Here is a 15978-nt window from a genome sequence, read left to right as displayed (position 1 = left end):
TTTTATTTTTTTTCTTCACCATGGACCTCTTGGCTGTAAAAACTGATCAGTCTTTCTGTCTACTGCTTTGTCCTTACTAGGAAGATAAAATCCACAGAATGGAGAAGCATACTGGAGCTCAGATACCTCTTTTACCACTCTTGACACTTCTTTTTGCAGGGAGGTAAAGTTGAGCTGCTACTTCCCTTAGGGTTCTGCTCTCCCCTGCAGTCTCTGTAACGTAATGTGGAGATACTGGTTGGGTGTTTTTTGCTGGGTGTTGTATTTTTCCAGGTTGCAGCAGCACCCTTTTGTCCTGGTCTAGTATGTTGCAATAATGTAAAATTAAGGCATGGAACATTGAGCAGTATGGTGATGCCTCTTGGAACATGAGCAATAATTAAAGTTGGCTTACACTAGAGTTTTAATGTACTTAAAACTATTTAACCCTCATGGAGTGGTACATTTGAAAAGAAGTAACAAGAAAAACTGCAGAGTTAATGTAGTTAAAGTGAAACAATAAATTCCAAACTCCTGGTTTAACTGCTATAGTTTTATTCAATTAAAAAGAACCCTCATTTGCTTGTGTTACTTAACTGCAGATGAACAGTGGTATCCAGGAAGAGAAGTTCAGGCCGTGGCTTTATTCTGAAGCCTCCCTGGATGAAGACACAACTCTCCTGTCTTCAAACAACAATGCTGCAAAACTTGTAATGAATCTTGTGAGCTATGCTTTATTCCTTAGCAAAAATGCAGTGAACTGTCTTAACACAAATATTTTAAAATCCTCTTCTTAGTTGTAATTTTAACTGCAGTATCTCAAAAAGCTAAAGCAGAAGTGTCAGACTTCCAGACTGGTGTTTTCACTCTTCATTGGTGTTAGTGTGAATTCCTGGGCCGTATGCACCAATAAACTTGAGGAGGTGATGGTGACACTGCATTAGGTAACTATCTCTCTGCAACAGAGCGTTTTCATCACTGAGGTCAAATGGAAATACAGGATTTGGTGGTATGCATAATGCAGACTTGCCTAAGCAAAGAAGAAATAAAGAACTTAAACTAAAAGACTTGATAAAACCTTGGCAGGACTCAGAGGGCAAAAAAGATGTGACACTGTGATTACTAAAAAAATGTTAGCATTCAAGGTTGTTACCATTGGTTGTTAAGTGTTACCTCATAATTCTTGCCTTGCTGTCAAATTTGTGTATGAACAAATGTGACTGTGATGCTAGATGAAAAAAAAAAAACAAAACCCTCTCAGCCCCTGTCTTCTATTTCCCTAGGGAGGGAAATCTGTCTTTTGCTTAACCTGGACCACTATTAAGAGAAGTGATGGCTTTTACAAACCAGCATAAAGGGTGGGGGCCTGGTGCTTGCCTGGAGCCTAATGATGGACAGCACCAAGACTTTGCAGGAAAGTCAGCTGGAAGACTTTTTATCATCTTCAACAGGAGAAATTCTAGACTGATGAGAATTGAATTGATGTATTCCAATCAATTGCTAGAAATTCTTAAATTGCCAAAGTATGAAAGCAGCACACCCAAGACTAAAACCAAAAAATAAATGCATTATTTACCGTATTTTAGGGTAAGAGATGATTCAAGTAACAAGATGGCAATCAGTGCATCTTCTTCAAGTACATACTTTCTTAAACTCAGTTTAGTATGAGCCTTAGACAGTGAGATCCTAAGAGATTAATACAAGCACGTCAGACATAACATTGCAGACATGAATGCAGTAGATATTGCCCTGTTTGCAGCACTTCTGTAAATTGTAAGCTAACAGGAGTGGGTGTTTTTCCCTACTTGAACTGTGTAAACTTCCCACAAATACTGTAGTGATACTCATCACTGGCAAAGTATGTGTTTTGTGTAACTTTCTTGTGCTCTGAACACAGAGGAACTTGGCATCTACTCAATTTTTTGCTTCCATAGTACAAAGATGAAATAATTTAAGTACCATGTTTTGTTTTCCTAGAGAGCTGTAATAGTGATACTTGTTTCTTATATCACATTTGTTTGTGTTTTTTTCCCCTGGCAAAGTTCTTCAAGCTTTTTTTTCATCACTATATAAAATAAATGGTATTCATAAACAGTAAATAGGATTCTTTATGATTGAGCTTCTAAAAAATTGAGAGCCCTGTCTAGGTTTTAGCAAGCTTTTGAGCAGGTTAGCACAAATTCTACTTTAAACATAGATGTGTTGCCTTTACTATGAAATGACATACAGAATTTTTAGTGCAGATGCTGATAAAGTTGATCCATGAATAGAATCTCTTCTCACTCTGCGACTTGCAACGTAGTAGCCCTGAATGAGGCTTTCTGCTTCTGAACTCAGCTCAACATGAAGATTCCTAGCAAACAAAATAAGCTAAAGAGAGGGTGTACGTTTTAAAATACTCAACTGGAAAACAAAGAATTTGCATTTTTCACACTGGGGCATAATAATATATATTCTAGACATTTTTTTTAAAGACAATTGTTACCATTCACCTACACATAAGGATTATCTTAATATTAATAGAGTTGTCTTATATATGCTAGAGATACTGGCAGTTTATGTAGAATAGAATATTTTACTACTGCTTGTAAACTATTCTTGGTAAAAGAAGTACTGGAGATGTGTTCTTACATGAATGTTAGCCCAGTAAGTTTTTCAGAAGCCAGATCAAACCACATTTGTGATGCTGGCCCTTTTGAAGAACAAAAGCTATTTCTGTCAATGATCCTAATTAGTACTAGTGGAATATCTCCATCCCTGGAGATATTTAAAAAGAGACTGGATGTGGCACTCAGTGCCATGGTCTGGTAACTGCAGCAGTAGTGGATCAAGGGTTGGACTTGATGATCTCTGAGGTCCCTTCCAACCCAGCCAATTCTATGATTCTATGAATATGGTGAAGAGTGAAAGGTAAGAAGTGAGTATTAATACTAGGTTTAAAAATAAGCAACTGGAAGGTGCAGACAGAACCTTCTGATTCCAGAAATACTATGATATTCCCAAGTACAATGCATTCCTAAATTGCTGGGTAGTATCTGTTACCTCCTCATAATCCTGCATTCTGAACTGCTGTGAGACTTTGTATAGCATGGCTTGTGGATTAATGGCTTTTTTCAATATATGCTGCACAAGGGGAGAAGACAGTCGATACGAAGGCAATTCGTTGTATATCAAAAGCCCAAAGCCATCTAGAAGGTTGGGTGGAATCAGACTCATGTCCTACAGAGAACACCCACAGAAAGAAAAGTTACTTTATTTTGGCCTTTTGACTTGAAGAAATACTTGTTTTCTTCAATCTGTGTGTTCAATATCCATGTGTACTGAGTCCTGCAAGATTTATCTAATGATTAGCTATAATATATGCAGTAAAATTTTGTTTCAATAGTAGTTGTTAACAGCTGGTCTATGAATAAAATAAATTACATCTACTTTTGGAAAGCTAGCTTGTTTTAGAAGATACTTGTTTTAAAGTCACTGAAGTTGTGACTTTTTGGGAAACAACAAGTTGATTGTTTTCACTATTTTGTAGATTAAAATAACCATAAACACAAATGTAATGCTGCTGCTGTCATGCAGTTCCTATCATAACAAGACATGTGCTTTACCATCTGTCCAATTAAAAAGTTATCCTTTTGTATATGTTTCTTTGAGGAAGAATCCACATCTACAAAAGACCAAAAATTGGTCTCAACTGAAAAAGTAACTTGCTGGTCAGCCTCTTCTCCATACTTCTTCCCAGGAATGAATACTGTTGTTGTTCTGCTTTCCAGCACTAGGACAGGACAAAATGCATCAGTTACATGATCAATCTGTCACACGCACTGCCTGAAACCAGGCATGATTATGTATTTTACCAAATTGTCAAGATCTGAGGCTGAGGGAGCTGGGGCTGTTCAGCCTGGAGAAGAGGAGGCTCAGAGGAGACCTCATCACTCTCTACAACTCCCTGAAAGGAGGGTGTAGCCAGGTGGGGGTTGGTCTCTTTTCCCAGGCAACTCTCAGCAAGACAAGAGGGCAGGGTCTTAAGTTGTGCCAGGGGAGGTTTAGGTTGGACATTAGAAAGAATTTCTTTACTGAGAGGGTGATCAGGCATTGGAATGGGCTGCCCAGGGAAGTGGTGGATTCTCCATCCCTGGAGATATTTAAAAAGAGACTGGATGTGGCACTCAGTGCCATGGTCTGGTAACTGCAGTGGTAGTGGATCAAGGGTTGGACTTAATGATCTCTGAGGTCCCTTCCAACCCAGCCAATTCTAGGATTCTATGATCTCTGTGGTGCAGCCTGTGTAGCAAATAAGTTTACAGGATCTTGGCACTTTTGTCCTTGTTTCCTACGCAGACAGGTTAAAAGTGACTTCTAGATTTTCCCATCATTTGAGAGCTGTAAGCCCTGAAACAAACCTGGCCCTGAATGTGCATGTTTGTTTTGTTCTGTCCCCTCATTTGTTAGCAGGTGTGAGACTACCTGACTGTAGATGTTCAAGTTTATCCTTCTTATATGAAGACAAGTCTCCTATGTAACAGATACCACCCTTAGCCAGCAGAGCACTGCAAGCGTGAATGCAGGCACTTCCGGTTCCGTGTTTATCTTTGGAGACAGAAGGAAACATTTCACCAGAAGGGGGGTGTCGGATGCCACGGGGCAGAAGACAGAGGCTGTAATTCAGAAGCCTAGAGGATTAAATAATTCTGTCAGTCACAAATTGTTTAATTATTCTTCAGTTTTTCAAAACTTAAAGTTACTTCATGCTTTATAAAGCTATTTACATACATTAAGACTCACTTAGAAACAACAAAAAACCCAACAACCCCCTTCACATAAATCCAGTGTCAAAACTCAATGTTTCAAGTAATGGAATACAAAGGTAGAAGTCCAAGCTTTTTCACCAACAACTGCCAACAAGACTATTTCTTATGGATTTAACAGATGAGGCAAATCATGGTGTGTAATAGAAGTAATTCTTAGGAAATCAAATAAGTCTCATAATTTAACCCCAATACTGTTAACTCCTATTCTACAGAACTTTTCCAGGCATTTAAAATGGTGACAGATTAGCAGTCCTGGCCATCTGGGAACAAGGAGGAGGTTGGGAACTTGCAAGCTCTGCCTGCCTGGGTTATGGCCCCTTCCTTCCTACCCAGTTCTGTTGGAGAAAGCAGGTATAGAATTTCTTTTTCATCCCCTGTACTATGTTCCTTGGCACAAAGGTTGCAAAATGTCTGTCTGGTTCCACAATCAAAGACTGCTGATGACTTTAAGATGTCAGAGCATGATTTATCCTACTATTAATAAATGGGATAAAGTGATTATTAATATATAGGCTGTTATATCAATAGAAATTGAAAGCAGAAAATGCCTGCTCTGACAGGCTGCTGACAAAATACTATGTGGACATGCAAACAGTACAAATGACACTACTAACCAAGATTTACAATGTGCAACTGTTTTAATATTAACCAGATGTTTTGGTTTTTCAAAACACTCTTGAGTTCCAATCGTTTTTCTTAGGAAATCTTCTTTTTAATCTGGGGAAAAAACATTGCTACCTGTATTTGTTTTTAAATTTGAACTAATTCCTACAGCAAAATTTAGAAGTAGCAAAAGTATTTTTAATAGGAAGCATTTTTGTTTAAATTAATGTAAATTTAAAGCTGAGTGTATTGTACTTTTCTGCACGATACGGGAAAATGTGTTATCAGTTTATAGTTCTGTCTTCACAGGGGTAAATAAAACGCTCAAGTACAGGAAAACATTGTATTAAGGGCAACAACAGCTGGATTTATGATCAGCATGTAAAGATGTAAACTTTATCAGTATGGTTTTTATGAAAAAGAGTTCTAAAGATGTTAAGTACTTACTTGTACACTGCTTATTAACTGAAAATGCTAAAACTGAGAAGTGATGATGAAAAGGCTTAAAGTGATAGATTTGAAAAGCAGAGCCCTTTGCTTATATCATTACCAGCTTCTGGGACAGGCTTCAGTTTTGAATTTAGAAGAATGTTTTGTTTGAGCTCTGCTAAACAGTGCTTGTATTCAAATCTTACTGAGGTAATTATGAGAGCGTTAAGAGGTTTTCATTATTAGTGAAGTTCTGATCTAGATTTATATCTTGAGATAAATAAAAATTTCCCAGGGGAAAAAAAAAAAAGCTGTACACTTTTACTCTGTTGGAGACCTCTAGGTTATTTTTAAATAGTCTCTTTAGCCTTTCATGCAAGACAAATCTTACTATGTTTAAAAATACTCATGTTTTAAATTCTAATTTATGTGAAAAATAAGGAATCTCTTTACCTATCAATTACTAGTGTGTCACTTGTCACAATCAACAGATCCAGATAATCTGTGTTTTCTTCTTCACAGGTCTGCACTAGACTCAGCAATATTGCAAGCTTGAGAGTATTGTAAGTGCCTGGTGGAACAACTTGAGAAGCAAAGATGTTGGCAAGAATGGCTGTAAAACTCCAGCATGAACTTGAAGTTAGTGAGAGCAGATGCTTAAAATTGTCACTGACAGAAGAAGGACCTAATTAAAACAAAGTGCAGGTTAGTAAACACTTCCCTAGGAGAGCTATGTTTGTGTATTAGTACAAATCACCATTCTACTCTTGATACAAAGCCTACAAAGAACTAAAACGTTTATGGATTACACGCTATGTCACAATGTAAACATCTGACTGAAATGTCAGGTTCATTTAATGTATGATTTCAAAGTATCTCCCAGCAGATAGGAGAAGCTGGAAAGAAAAGTTGAAGATATGCAGTACATAATGATGTATTTTCCCATTTGGCAAAATAAGATACTCTCAAGTAACAGTAACATAATTACTGTAAGAGGAAAGTCCCAGAGTGGTTTTGAAACGTGGGCCTCTTGATAACAGAAAACTGTACCAGTTCTCTAAATTTTGTTTTAGAATATTTAGCAACTTTTTTAGTCAATTTTTAATGACACTTCCCTACCGTTTGGTTTATAGAGCTGTATACTACTGACTTCCATACATGCTGTAGCTTGTAAGCCATTTTGCACACAAGCTGGAATTCCTATAATCTTGTAGTGGTTTCCTATTTTCATTTTATTGGCCAGTTCATCTAGAAATTAAAAAAAAAAAAAAAAAAAAAAAAAAAAAAAAAAAAAAAAGGGGTGGGGAGGAGAACACACATATGTGTTAAGGTATAAGAACAGCTTTAAACACAAGGTCAAAACACTTCACATTTTGAACATTTCCATTTAATTGAGGAAAACAAGAGCTGGATACCAAGTCCACCAGAATGGACAAGAAAAAATATGAAGCATGCATTTTCACTAATAGTGCAAAAGGAAAGTAAGGCACACAAGGTGAGAAGTAGATTCCTGATAAAGAAAATGTGATGCATTTAGTTCTGCATTGAAAACACAACTGACAGTGGTTTGCAAGTATGCGTTCCTACTCTGAAACTTGTGACACCATTATCAGATACTATCTTACAAGATGTCAGAGAAAAACACACTATAAAAAGGAGATCCAAACTGAACAGATTTTAAAAAGACACACAGATTTGGGAACCTTTGTGTTTCTGTGCCTCTTAAAAAAAAATATCACATTTATTTTTGGAAATGTGAGTTAGCTGCAGTCAAATATGAACCTCAGCTGTGAGGCCCTGTCTAACCTCACTGATCACTGAAGCCAGTGGAAATCTAATGCATGCATAACTTGCAGTATTCCACCCATACATTCTGTTTTATATCATTTATTTAAGAGAATAATGGAATTATGTTGGTGAGGTGTGATTTTAGTTAGATAACATTAGAAATTATTTAATGTTTGTAGTGGTAGTAGATGCCAAAAATCCTAATGGAATGCAGAAAGTATCTGGATTGAAGAAGCATGTTAAAAATCCATAGAATCAGTACAAAACAGTATGACCAAAGGTAGTAGAAAGGAGGAAAAAAACCAAGTTATATTTAAAATGTGACACTGTAGAGTTTGCCAGGGGATTTTTTAAAAAATGAAGGGATAAAATTGAATGCAAGAGTTTTGCCATGTGCCCTCGTTAGTCAACTGTGCATACTGTTTAGCCATGTAGCTAATTTTATGGATTTCCCCCCTCCCCTAATTTTATTAAAGAACTGTAATACAAGTGGTGACTTCCATCATTTTATCCAGAGGAATGGGTCTGTAAGGAAAGTGCAAGGAATTACTACAATTTAATTCTGAAACATTTTTGACAAAACCCCAGAAGTCAACTTACCTCTCAAGAAAACTGTAAGTGTCTGAATCCTAAAATGTGATTTATCATTGGAATAGCCTTTCAAAGCATTAAGAACTTTTGCATCAATCATTTCGACTATTTGTTTATCTTTCAAAATGAAGGCAAAGAAAAGGTTAGTTCTTTCAAAAATAGTACAGCTTTTTTGTTGTTTCTTTGAATTTTTAAAATTATTCGTCTATCTTGGTCTTTTTTCCACTTAAGCATTTTGTTTACTTATTATGTAACACAAGTAGGAAAGTAACTGATCTAGAAATAAAACCACATAGATCCTACCACCAAGTACTCTAAATTTCATGTCTTCCTGCAGCGGTGAAGAACACAAACTACACACAAAATCACTCCTCACTGTGGCAGATTCTGTAGCTCCAGGCAGATGCACTCTTATGTACCTAAACCCTAAAAAAAATAAATAAATTTACCAAATATTTAAGATGAGGACATGGCTATCATTTTGAATTTCCCATAGAAGTGATTAAAATACTGGACAGTGAAATTCAAATTTTATAATGTGTTTCTTCAGATATTGAAGGTGAGGCTTGATGCGGCTCTGAGCAACCTGATCGAGTTGACGTTGTCCCGGCTTACAGAAGGGGGGGTTTGAACTGGGTGACCTTTAGAAGTCCCTTCCAACCCGAATTATTCTGTCATCTATTACACTTCCACTGGTGTTCTGCGCTAACTGGTTGTAGGTCGACCACAAGGTGGCAGAATTAACCACTGAACAATCCCAGGCAGAGCAGCTTGGCCTGGCTTTCTGAGCCGCAGTAAAAACGCAGCTGCCACTTCTTCCTTGGATGGGAATGACATGAGATACGGATATTTACTATGAGAGGTAGGTGCCCCCATAAAATAATCATCCTTATTTATTCTTCAGCCTCCTAACCTTGGGAGAAACAACCATAACTTTATGGTCTCTATTACAGGAGGAAGCAAATAAAACAGCTTCCACAGAAGGCAGCTAATCATTAAAACATATGTTCTATGCTGGAAGCTTTTGCCAGTCACTTAAGCATAATGTTCTGTTTTTTTTCTACAAGCATAAAGAGTTTAAAAAAAAAAAAAAATTCTACCAGTTTTTGTTCATGTCTTTTTCACGCTAGGCTTTTAATATCTATTATCAAAATTATTAAAAAGCTTTTGAAATAGTACTTTTTAAATTTTAAATACCTTCAGAAAAAGGACAGGTTTCCTCAGTACAAAGAAATCTTGCTCCTTGTGTGTATTTTGTTACAGTTCCCATCGCGATTGCTATTCCTTCAGACATATAAAATCTTTGAGATGTGTAATTAAACGGAAACACAGAAAGACTCAGAATATAACTTGGTAGAGGTGGCAAATGTGTTGGTTTCAGCAGTATACTAATCTAACAAGAGACACAACCACATTAATACCATTTCTTTTTTTTAATTTAAAACTGCTTTGCTTGCATGGACAAACACAGTGTGATATGTATATATATAGATGTAGATATCTGCTAGAAAAGAAATTCAGAAACACATGACTTGTAAGACTACTTCAGTTTCATATTTATTATCTCAAAATTCTTGTAATATGGTTAGGTGAGACTTCCAGCTATTTGAAATTACAAATAGTACCACAATCAACAGAAAATGGGAACCAAAAAGTTAACACAAAAATAGTATTTTTAAAAACTTTACCATACTTAAAAGACAACTCACCTGGGCCTCTGTCTGCAGTTGTTCAATTAATGATAATGTCTTAATAGCTACAAAACATACCTGAGATTGAAAAATAACTTCACTTTACAAGGGAAAATCTAGTTGAAAGATTTACTTTAATTTACTCTTAATTATAAATATATACTTACTGACTGAAAAATCTGTGCAGCTTGTATGGGATTATGAAGAATGTAGTTTCCAAGAGTTGCATCTAACTCAGCAATATCAGAAGGATTTATTGAAACAATGAAACGATAAACAGCATAACTTTGTTTTGAGTCTGTAGAAGCAGAAAGTATCTTCAATAAAAAAGTAAGATTTGTGTAACATTTTATATCAGTCAACAGACTATCGAGTGAATAATACCGTTGTATTTTTTGCAGTCGTGCACGAATTTCTGAAGGCCACCACTTCTGTCAAGGTAAACAAGGGCAATTTCCCTCATTTTCTGTATTTCACGATGCATCTTGCAAGAAAGATGTTTGCACTTCTTGTCAGAATATTGAAATAAACTGTGAAGAAATAACATTAGAACTGCTGATGGTATGGTAATAATAAAGATGTATTAACAAACTATACAAAATTAGTCCCTCTTCCAAACTATGCAATTCTTTAAGGCTTTTTAAAATGCAATAATGTTGAAGCATACTACATTCCCAAAATAAATTAATGAAGAATGCTCTAGTGTTTTCTCAGTGAAGTATTTCACTGCCCAATTCCTCAACCCATGAACTTAAAGCTTGCATTTAATGTAACTTTCCTTATGTATCTTATAGGTATAACCAACCTGTCAAAAGACTTAGCATCTCTGTTATCTTAGAAACCTGTCTTAGCTGTTAAAAGTCTGAAACTGGGCAACACCTTTCCCCTTTTCAAAACAGGAATTTGCTAGTGTGCTGTTACCTCCTGTAGCACGACTTAAGGTGTTGATCTTGCAAACACATACAATCAGTTTTGATTCCCACAGATAAAACATTCACGACTACAGTTTTGGTTTGGAGACTGACTATGCTCTTCAAGTGCCGTTTTCACTGAGTATTGCCTACATGTCTGCATTTTTAAAAAGAACCTCACACCATGAAGCACTGCTTCACTGAATTTAGAGGAAGAATTGCTAAAGCCAAAATATGCTGGTTGGTATATACCTATCAGTTTTACTGTCTTACAGATTTTCTTCTACAAAGTGTCCTTTGCCCTCTCTGTAGATGACCAATAGGAAATGCCACTTAAATCTTCAAAAAGAGATTGAGCTACCTGGTAAAGGGAAAGACAGAGTTACTGGGCTGATGAGAAAGCACAGCTCATAGCATACAAAAGATCCCTTGTAGGAGTCCACAGAATTGGCTTTGAGAGGGCCAATAGATCCAGCATCTGAAATGACTGGCTAGATACCAATGCAACACCAGAGTGGCAGCAGTGTAAACCCTGGCATCTTGAGAACTGTATGTTGTACGCTGGCAGATGTGTTCAGTGCCTGAAGGATCACATTTTAAGCACAAGTTGAAAGAGAATTTATAGTAAGGATTTTTTTTTTTTTTTTTTTTTTTTTTTAGTTTCTTTAGCATTACTCCTATACGATTACTGCTTTATCCTTTGAAATCTTCAGCAAGAAGGGATTAAAGAAACACTCCCACGCTGATCCACCGTATGTCCCTGGTCCCTCTAATCCCCAGACAAGATGGACACGACACCAAACATGACAACGAAGGACTAAACCACAGCCCAGGTCGCTGTGCATGAAACACTGTCATCGCCTAAGCTTGAAAAAATATAGTCTGAAAGTCTGGCTGATCATGGCCTAGTGTTCATCAGTTACCCCCAGCCTGGTAACCCCACTCACCAGCACTCCAACGAGGAACACTCCTGGAGGAACACCCCTGGAGGAACACCCACCACCACCACCACCACCCTCCTGCCCTCATGCTCCGGCCGTCAGCACACCCCTTCTTCATCTCAAACCACCCCGGCGCCCTCCCCCGAACATTCTCCCGGCTTCCCATACCCTTCCCCCCTCCCTCCAGCACTGCCGCGTCGGCAGCAATGGGGGCCGAGGACACCCGGGCTGCCCACACCGAAGCAGAGAGAAGGCCCAGGACGCCTGCTCCCTATGGGGGCGTTGGTATGCCGGCAGGAGAGGCGAACGGGACCACGTACGAGGCGGTACCAGGAGGCTCGACAGCCGCAGGACGGGGCTACCTCTGCCGCTCCCTCACCCCCTCCGCCGGCGGCCACCGTGAGGCAGCGCGGAGCCCCGGCGGGAAGGCGCCGCAGCACCCTCGGTCCCGGTCCGGCAGCCGCAGCCTCACAGCCGCCACCACCCAAAGGGCAGGGGAGGTGTTGAAAGCAACTCCCGCCCGGGCAAAGTGAGGGCAAAACCCGAGCCCACCTGCTACCCACAGCTGCTCATGGCCGACCACCTCTTCGGGGTGACTGCCTCACGGGGCGGGCTGTACTGCAGCCACAGTCCCGGGCAGGTCATGCACTGACAGCATGCTAAGAGTACTAAAATACGACGTTACTTGTAAAACCATTTTAACTCTTTCATTAATAAACTGTGCATACTTAACTGCTGCCTTCAGCATGCCAGCCATCTGCAAACTTACCTCCCAGGAAAGCACACCTCAGCTTCCTTTTTCTGTTGTATTTCAGTTTGTGTTTTTACAACTGCTGTGAATTTCATTCAGTCCCATGGTCTTCTGCTTGTCTCCCTCTCCTCCCAGGAGGAAAGACCAGTCCTTCGCTTCCACAGCACCACAAGGCCTACTCCTCAGGGGGGTAAGAGGCACCTCTCTGAAAGGGAAGGAACAATCTCCTTTTGCTACGGACAGGCAAAACCCTTGTGTTAGTCACAAGAAAACACATTTTACCTCCCTTTTATTACATCTCTGACAAAACAGGAAGGGAATACCACAGGTGGTTCCTGTGGAGGTTTTTGACAAATCTCCTGTCTGGGCTTTACCACAACCACTTGGTTCACTTTTCAGCTCAGCGTGGGTGAAGAAGCAACCTGAACCCAGCTGTCACACTTTGAAAATCAACATCGTGAGATGCAGAATGAGAGCACTAGATGAAAAGATTACTGTGAGGCTTTTACACCTTTGATGTTGGCTGCACACAGAGCCTTCAGACTTCTTCAGAAGTCCTACTCTGATCAAGGCATTTCACAAGATGAACTTAAAGTAGAAGGAACAAAGTGAATCAGAAGTGATATGTTTAAAAACATTCACCCTTAACCAAAAAGGCAGAGCTTGCTCAAGGAAAACGCTTAATAAGCTGCTCTCTCAGAAATAACTACCACTGCCATTTATGTTTACTTGTTTTTGTTTTTTTTTTTTGCTTTTTTGGGGTTTTTTTGGTAAAAACGGAAAGAAACCCCACAAGTATGACAAAAAAACGCCAACCCAAAAACCACCAAACAAACCCCCCTTATCCAGTCAGGCAGCCAGGTATAGACAAAAACCAGAAGTAATGCTAGCTCTCACAGCAACAACTTCAGAAGTTCAACTCTCCATCTCTCATCTTCCTCACTTGCTGGAAGAAGTAGAAAGCAGCTACAGTATCTGCTTCCTTGCCATAAAGAGTTCTAGCAACCCACAATCAGGAGTATTCAGAGTAAAAATACACTATGAAAATGGATATTTCCTGACTTACAATCAATTTATGCTTTCCTGTCCATCAAAAACACTCATATATAAAAAAAAGAAAAAACCCAAACAAACCAACCATCCAAAACAAAGACAAACAAAAAAAAAAATGCTACTCAGACTGACCCAGACAGCTGCATAGCTATTTCCAAAGAGCAGCACTATGGAAAATGAGCACTCACAGTCCACTTCCACAAATGAGACAGTTCTTCCTCCTGTCCATGCCAATGTCAATTCTTACTTGCTTTACCCAGCCACTCCTTCCAACACCTCATGTAGCAACTGCTCAATATCACTTAAGGGCTCTGCAGGAGACAGTGTTACAGGAGATAGAGATAAGATAAGCAAAGAATCCTGTTCAGTGTTTCCCTGTGACACAACAGGATATTAATATCAAAAGAATCATGGTTTACCACACTCATTTTACACTCAATTTTAACTGACCTTGATGCTGTATTTACAGCATTTTTCTCATTTTTCTTTTCTTATTTTAATTTTTCTTATATTGTGAAAAGTGAGATGATTTATCTAACATTCAACTCTGGCTGCTCAGACTTCTCTGCTTATCAGACTTCTCTCAAATCAAGGCATTTAACTGAATGTATGCACGAACAAAAAACACAACATTTCTGAAGCAACAGACAAAAATAGGTTGTTATTTACAATATATATATATAATAAAACTACTATAATGATAGGCCTTTATACATTTTAACTGCAGTCAATTTTTGCATTGCTTAAAAAAATTTCCTTAAACAGAAATAGTTCAGAATTATCAGCTTGTCCATACATGTGTATGTTATGAGAAATACAACAGCTTTTCACATTTCAAAAATTATCAGCGTAATCTACATTTTCCCTCTAATACCAAGTGAAGATTTAAAAATGGTGCAAAATGGAACACAAAGACAAGTAGCTATGAATGTTGAAATACAAGCTATGAATGTTGAAGTACAATCAATTTGGAACATATTAGTGTTTCAAACTATAAATCTGTGAGAGAAATTCCTAGTATTTGGCATGATCTGCTCACCACCCACCCCAAAAGGTCAAAGCAGATAGCCTTTTAAAGTAACAGTGATTATTGCATATTACATCTTTGGAAAAGCAGAGTTTTAACCAAAAATATTTTTAATGTAGTTGAAAATGTATTTATCTCAAGGAAGAAGGAAAAGTAGAACGCGTGATCAGTAATGTTATGACATAAATCCAGTTAATTTGTTCATCTTAGCTTTGAGTAATCCCCCATACCTCAGACTGAGTAAATGGGTACATCAGCAAGCACAAGAGAAACACTCCAGTTTTACATGACCAACTTTTCATTCTGTAGAATTCCTTTTATAATAATGGTCTCAATTTATATTAACCCCTCATTTAAGTGCTGACAGGTAAATTAACATATATTTCCAACTGATAACACAGGGAAAACATTTACCTTTTTTAAACCAGGATATACAAAAGACAATTTGCATAGTTACAATTCAAGCACAAAGTCACTGTAAATAGGTACAAAAGCATTATAGATTTACTAAATTTGCTGCTGTTTGTGCCAGCCAAATCTTAGATAGGTATGAATGTAAACTTGAAGGGACTGAGGAGAACAGTCAGTGTTTTTGCTTAAAAAATATGTAGAGAATGTTTTTTAAAGGTTTTAAAAAATATTTTCTGCAGCAGGAACAAACAGTTCAAACCCCAAATAAAGCCATCCAAAATGCCCAAATTCCTCCTACACAGCAGAGAAAGGTTGTTCATAGGATTCAAACCTACATACAAACCGAGGCACTGGTTACACTATTTTGGAATGTGTCCATAACCCTAACATTTCAGTTCACCTCAAGGCTTCCAAAACACTGTTGGGTTCTAACTTCCTAGGAAAACATATCTTCAGAAGGTGGTGCATATGAAAATCCAAGAAATGCATCATCAGCCTCTAGGACACTGGCATTAACAATATTGTAATCGGAAGAAACACAGACTGAGTATGGGACCATTTCCTCTGTAAACACTGCATCAAAATTCCCAATATCATCTGGTCCAACCTAGAAAACAGAAAGATCTATCAGTTCTCATATTAATACTGTGTTTTAAACTTGCCCCCAGATTTCACATTTAAGTCTTGAGACTATTTTAAGTCATTCTTTCCTCTTTAAGTACAGAAACTGTAGAGAAGCATACAAGAACAACTCTGAAGTCAGTTACTAAAAGCCTGCTTGTTTCTTTCAGGCTAGAGCCCACACATTTGATGATCTAATAAACCTAGGAAATAAGAAATATCTCTTTTTTAAACAACTGCTAAGGAGATGCAAAAACTGAACAGCCCAGCCCTCCCCCCCCAGTAACATGCCATCCTCAACAACAACAAAACACCACAAACCCACAACAGTATCAAAAAAAAACCAAACCCAAACCCCCAAACCAACCAGCCTA

General features: G+C 38.1%; 2 protein-coding genes across 16 annotated transcripts in view; both read right to left on the bottom strand.

Annotated features, from left to right (window-relative positions):
* Window positions 1-385: 385 nt before the first annotated feature.
* Window positions 386-11721, bottom strand: MCMDC2 (minichromosome maintenance domain containing 2). Of its 7 annotated transcripts, none has more exons than XM_071737670.1 (15): window positions 10984-11721; window positions 10274-10920; window positions 10057-10187; window positions 9908-9967; window positions 9396-9591; window positions 8502-8624; window positions 8208-8315; window positions 6939-7067; window positions 6273-6504; window positions 4444-4649; window positions 3585-3751; window positions 3022-3198; window positions 2207-2349; window positions 1556-1665; window positions 386-1009 (listed from the first exon to the last, which is right to left on the bottom strand). In XM_071737670.1, exons 2-15 carry the CDS (start codon window positions 10434-10436, stop codon window positions 843-845), a joined length of 2112 nt encoding a protein of 703 aa, XP_071593771.1. In that variant the 5' UTR covers window positions 10437-10920; window positions 10984-11721; the 3' UTR covers window positions 386-842. The 7 variants fall into 7 exon arrangements, 6 of the variants coding, with proteins under 6 accessions (XP_071593771.1, XP_071593775.1, XP_071593772.1 ...); XM_071737674.1 differs by having other exon boundaries at window positions 386-893; XM_071737671.1 differs by having other exon boundaries at window positions 10274-10938; window positions 11002-11721.
* A 2943-nt stretch (window positions 11722-14664) lies between these two features.
* SGK3 (serum/glucocorticoid regulated kinase family member 3) overlaps window positions 14665-15978 on the bottom strand; it is a 63371-nt gene continuing 62057 nt past the window's right edge. For all 9 annotated transcript variants that reach the window (XM_071737680.1, XM_071737689.1, XM_071737686.1 and 6 more), the window contains one exon: window positions 14665-15590. In XM_071737680.1, the coding sequence (XP_071593781.1) occupies window positions 15420-15590 (171 nt within the window). In that variant the 3' untranslated portion in view covers window positions 14665-15419. The remainder of the gene's footprint in view (window positions 15591-15978) is intronic.

This window comes from Heliangelus exortis, chromosome 2 (genome assembly GCF_036169615.1).
Source record: "Heliangelus exortis chromosome 2, bHelExo1.hap1, whole genome shotgun sequence".
Taxonomy (NCBI): Eukaryota; Metazoa; Chordata; class Aves; order Apodiformes; family Trochilidae; genus Heliangelus; species Heliangelus exortis.
This window is presented reverse-complemented; position numbering and strand designations above follow the sequence as displayed.

Bases quoted from the DNA above. Each gene is read 5' to 3' on its own strand.
- MCMDC2 (XM_071737670.1), bottom strand. From the start codon at position 10,436: ATGTTATTTCTTCACAGTTTATTTCAATATTCTGACAAGAAGTGCAAA. The intron at 9,968-10,056 runs GTAAGTATATAT...TTTCAATCTCAG, and splicing joins CTGCACAGATTTTTCAGTCA to GTATGTTTTGTAGCTATTAA. The intron at 1,010-1,555 runs GTAAATAATGCA...TTCTTTGCTTAG, and splicing joins ATCTCTTACCCTAAAATACG to GCAAGTCTGCATTATGCATA.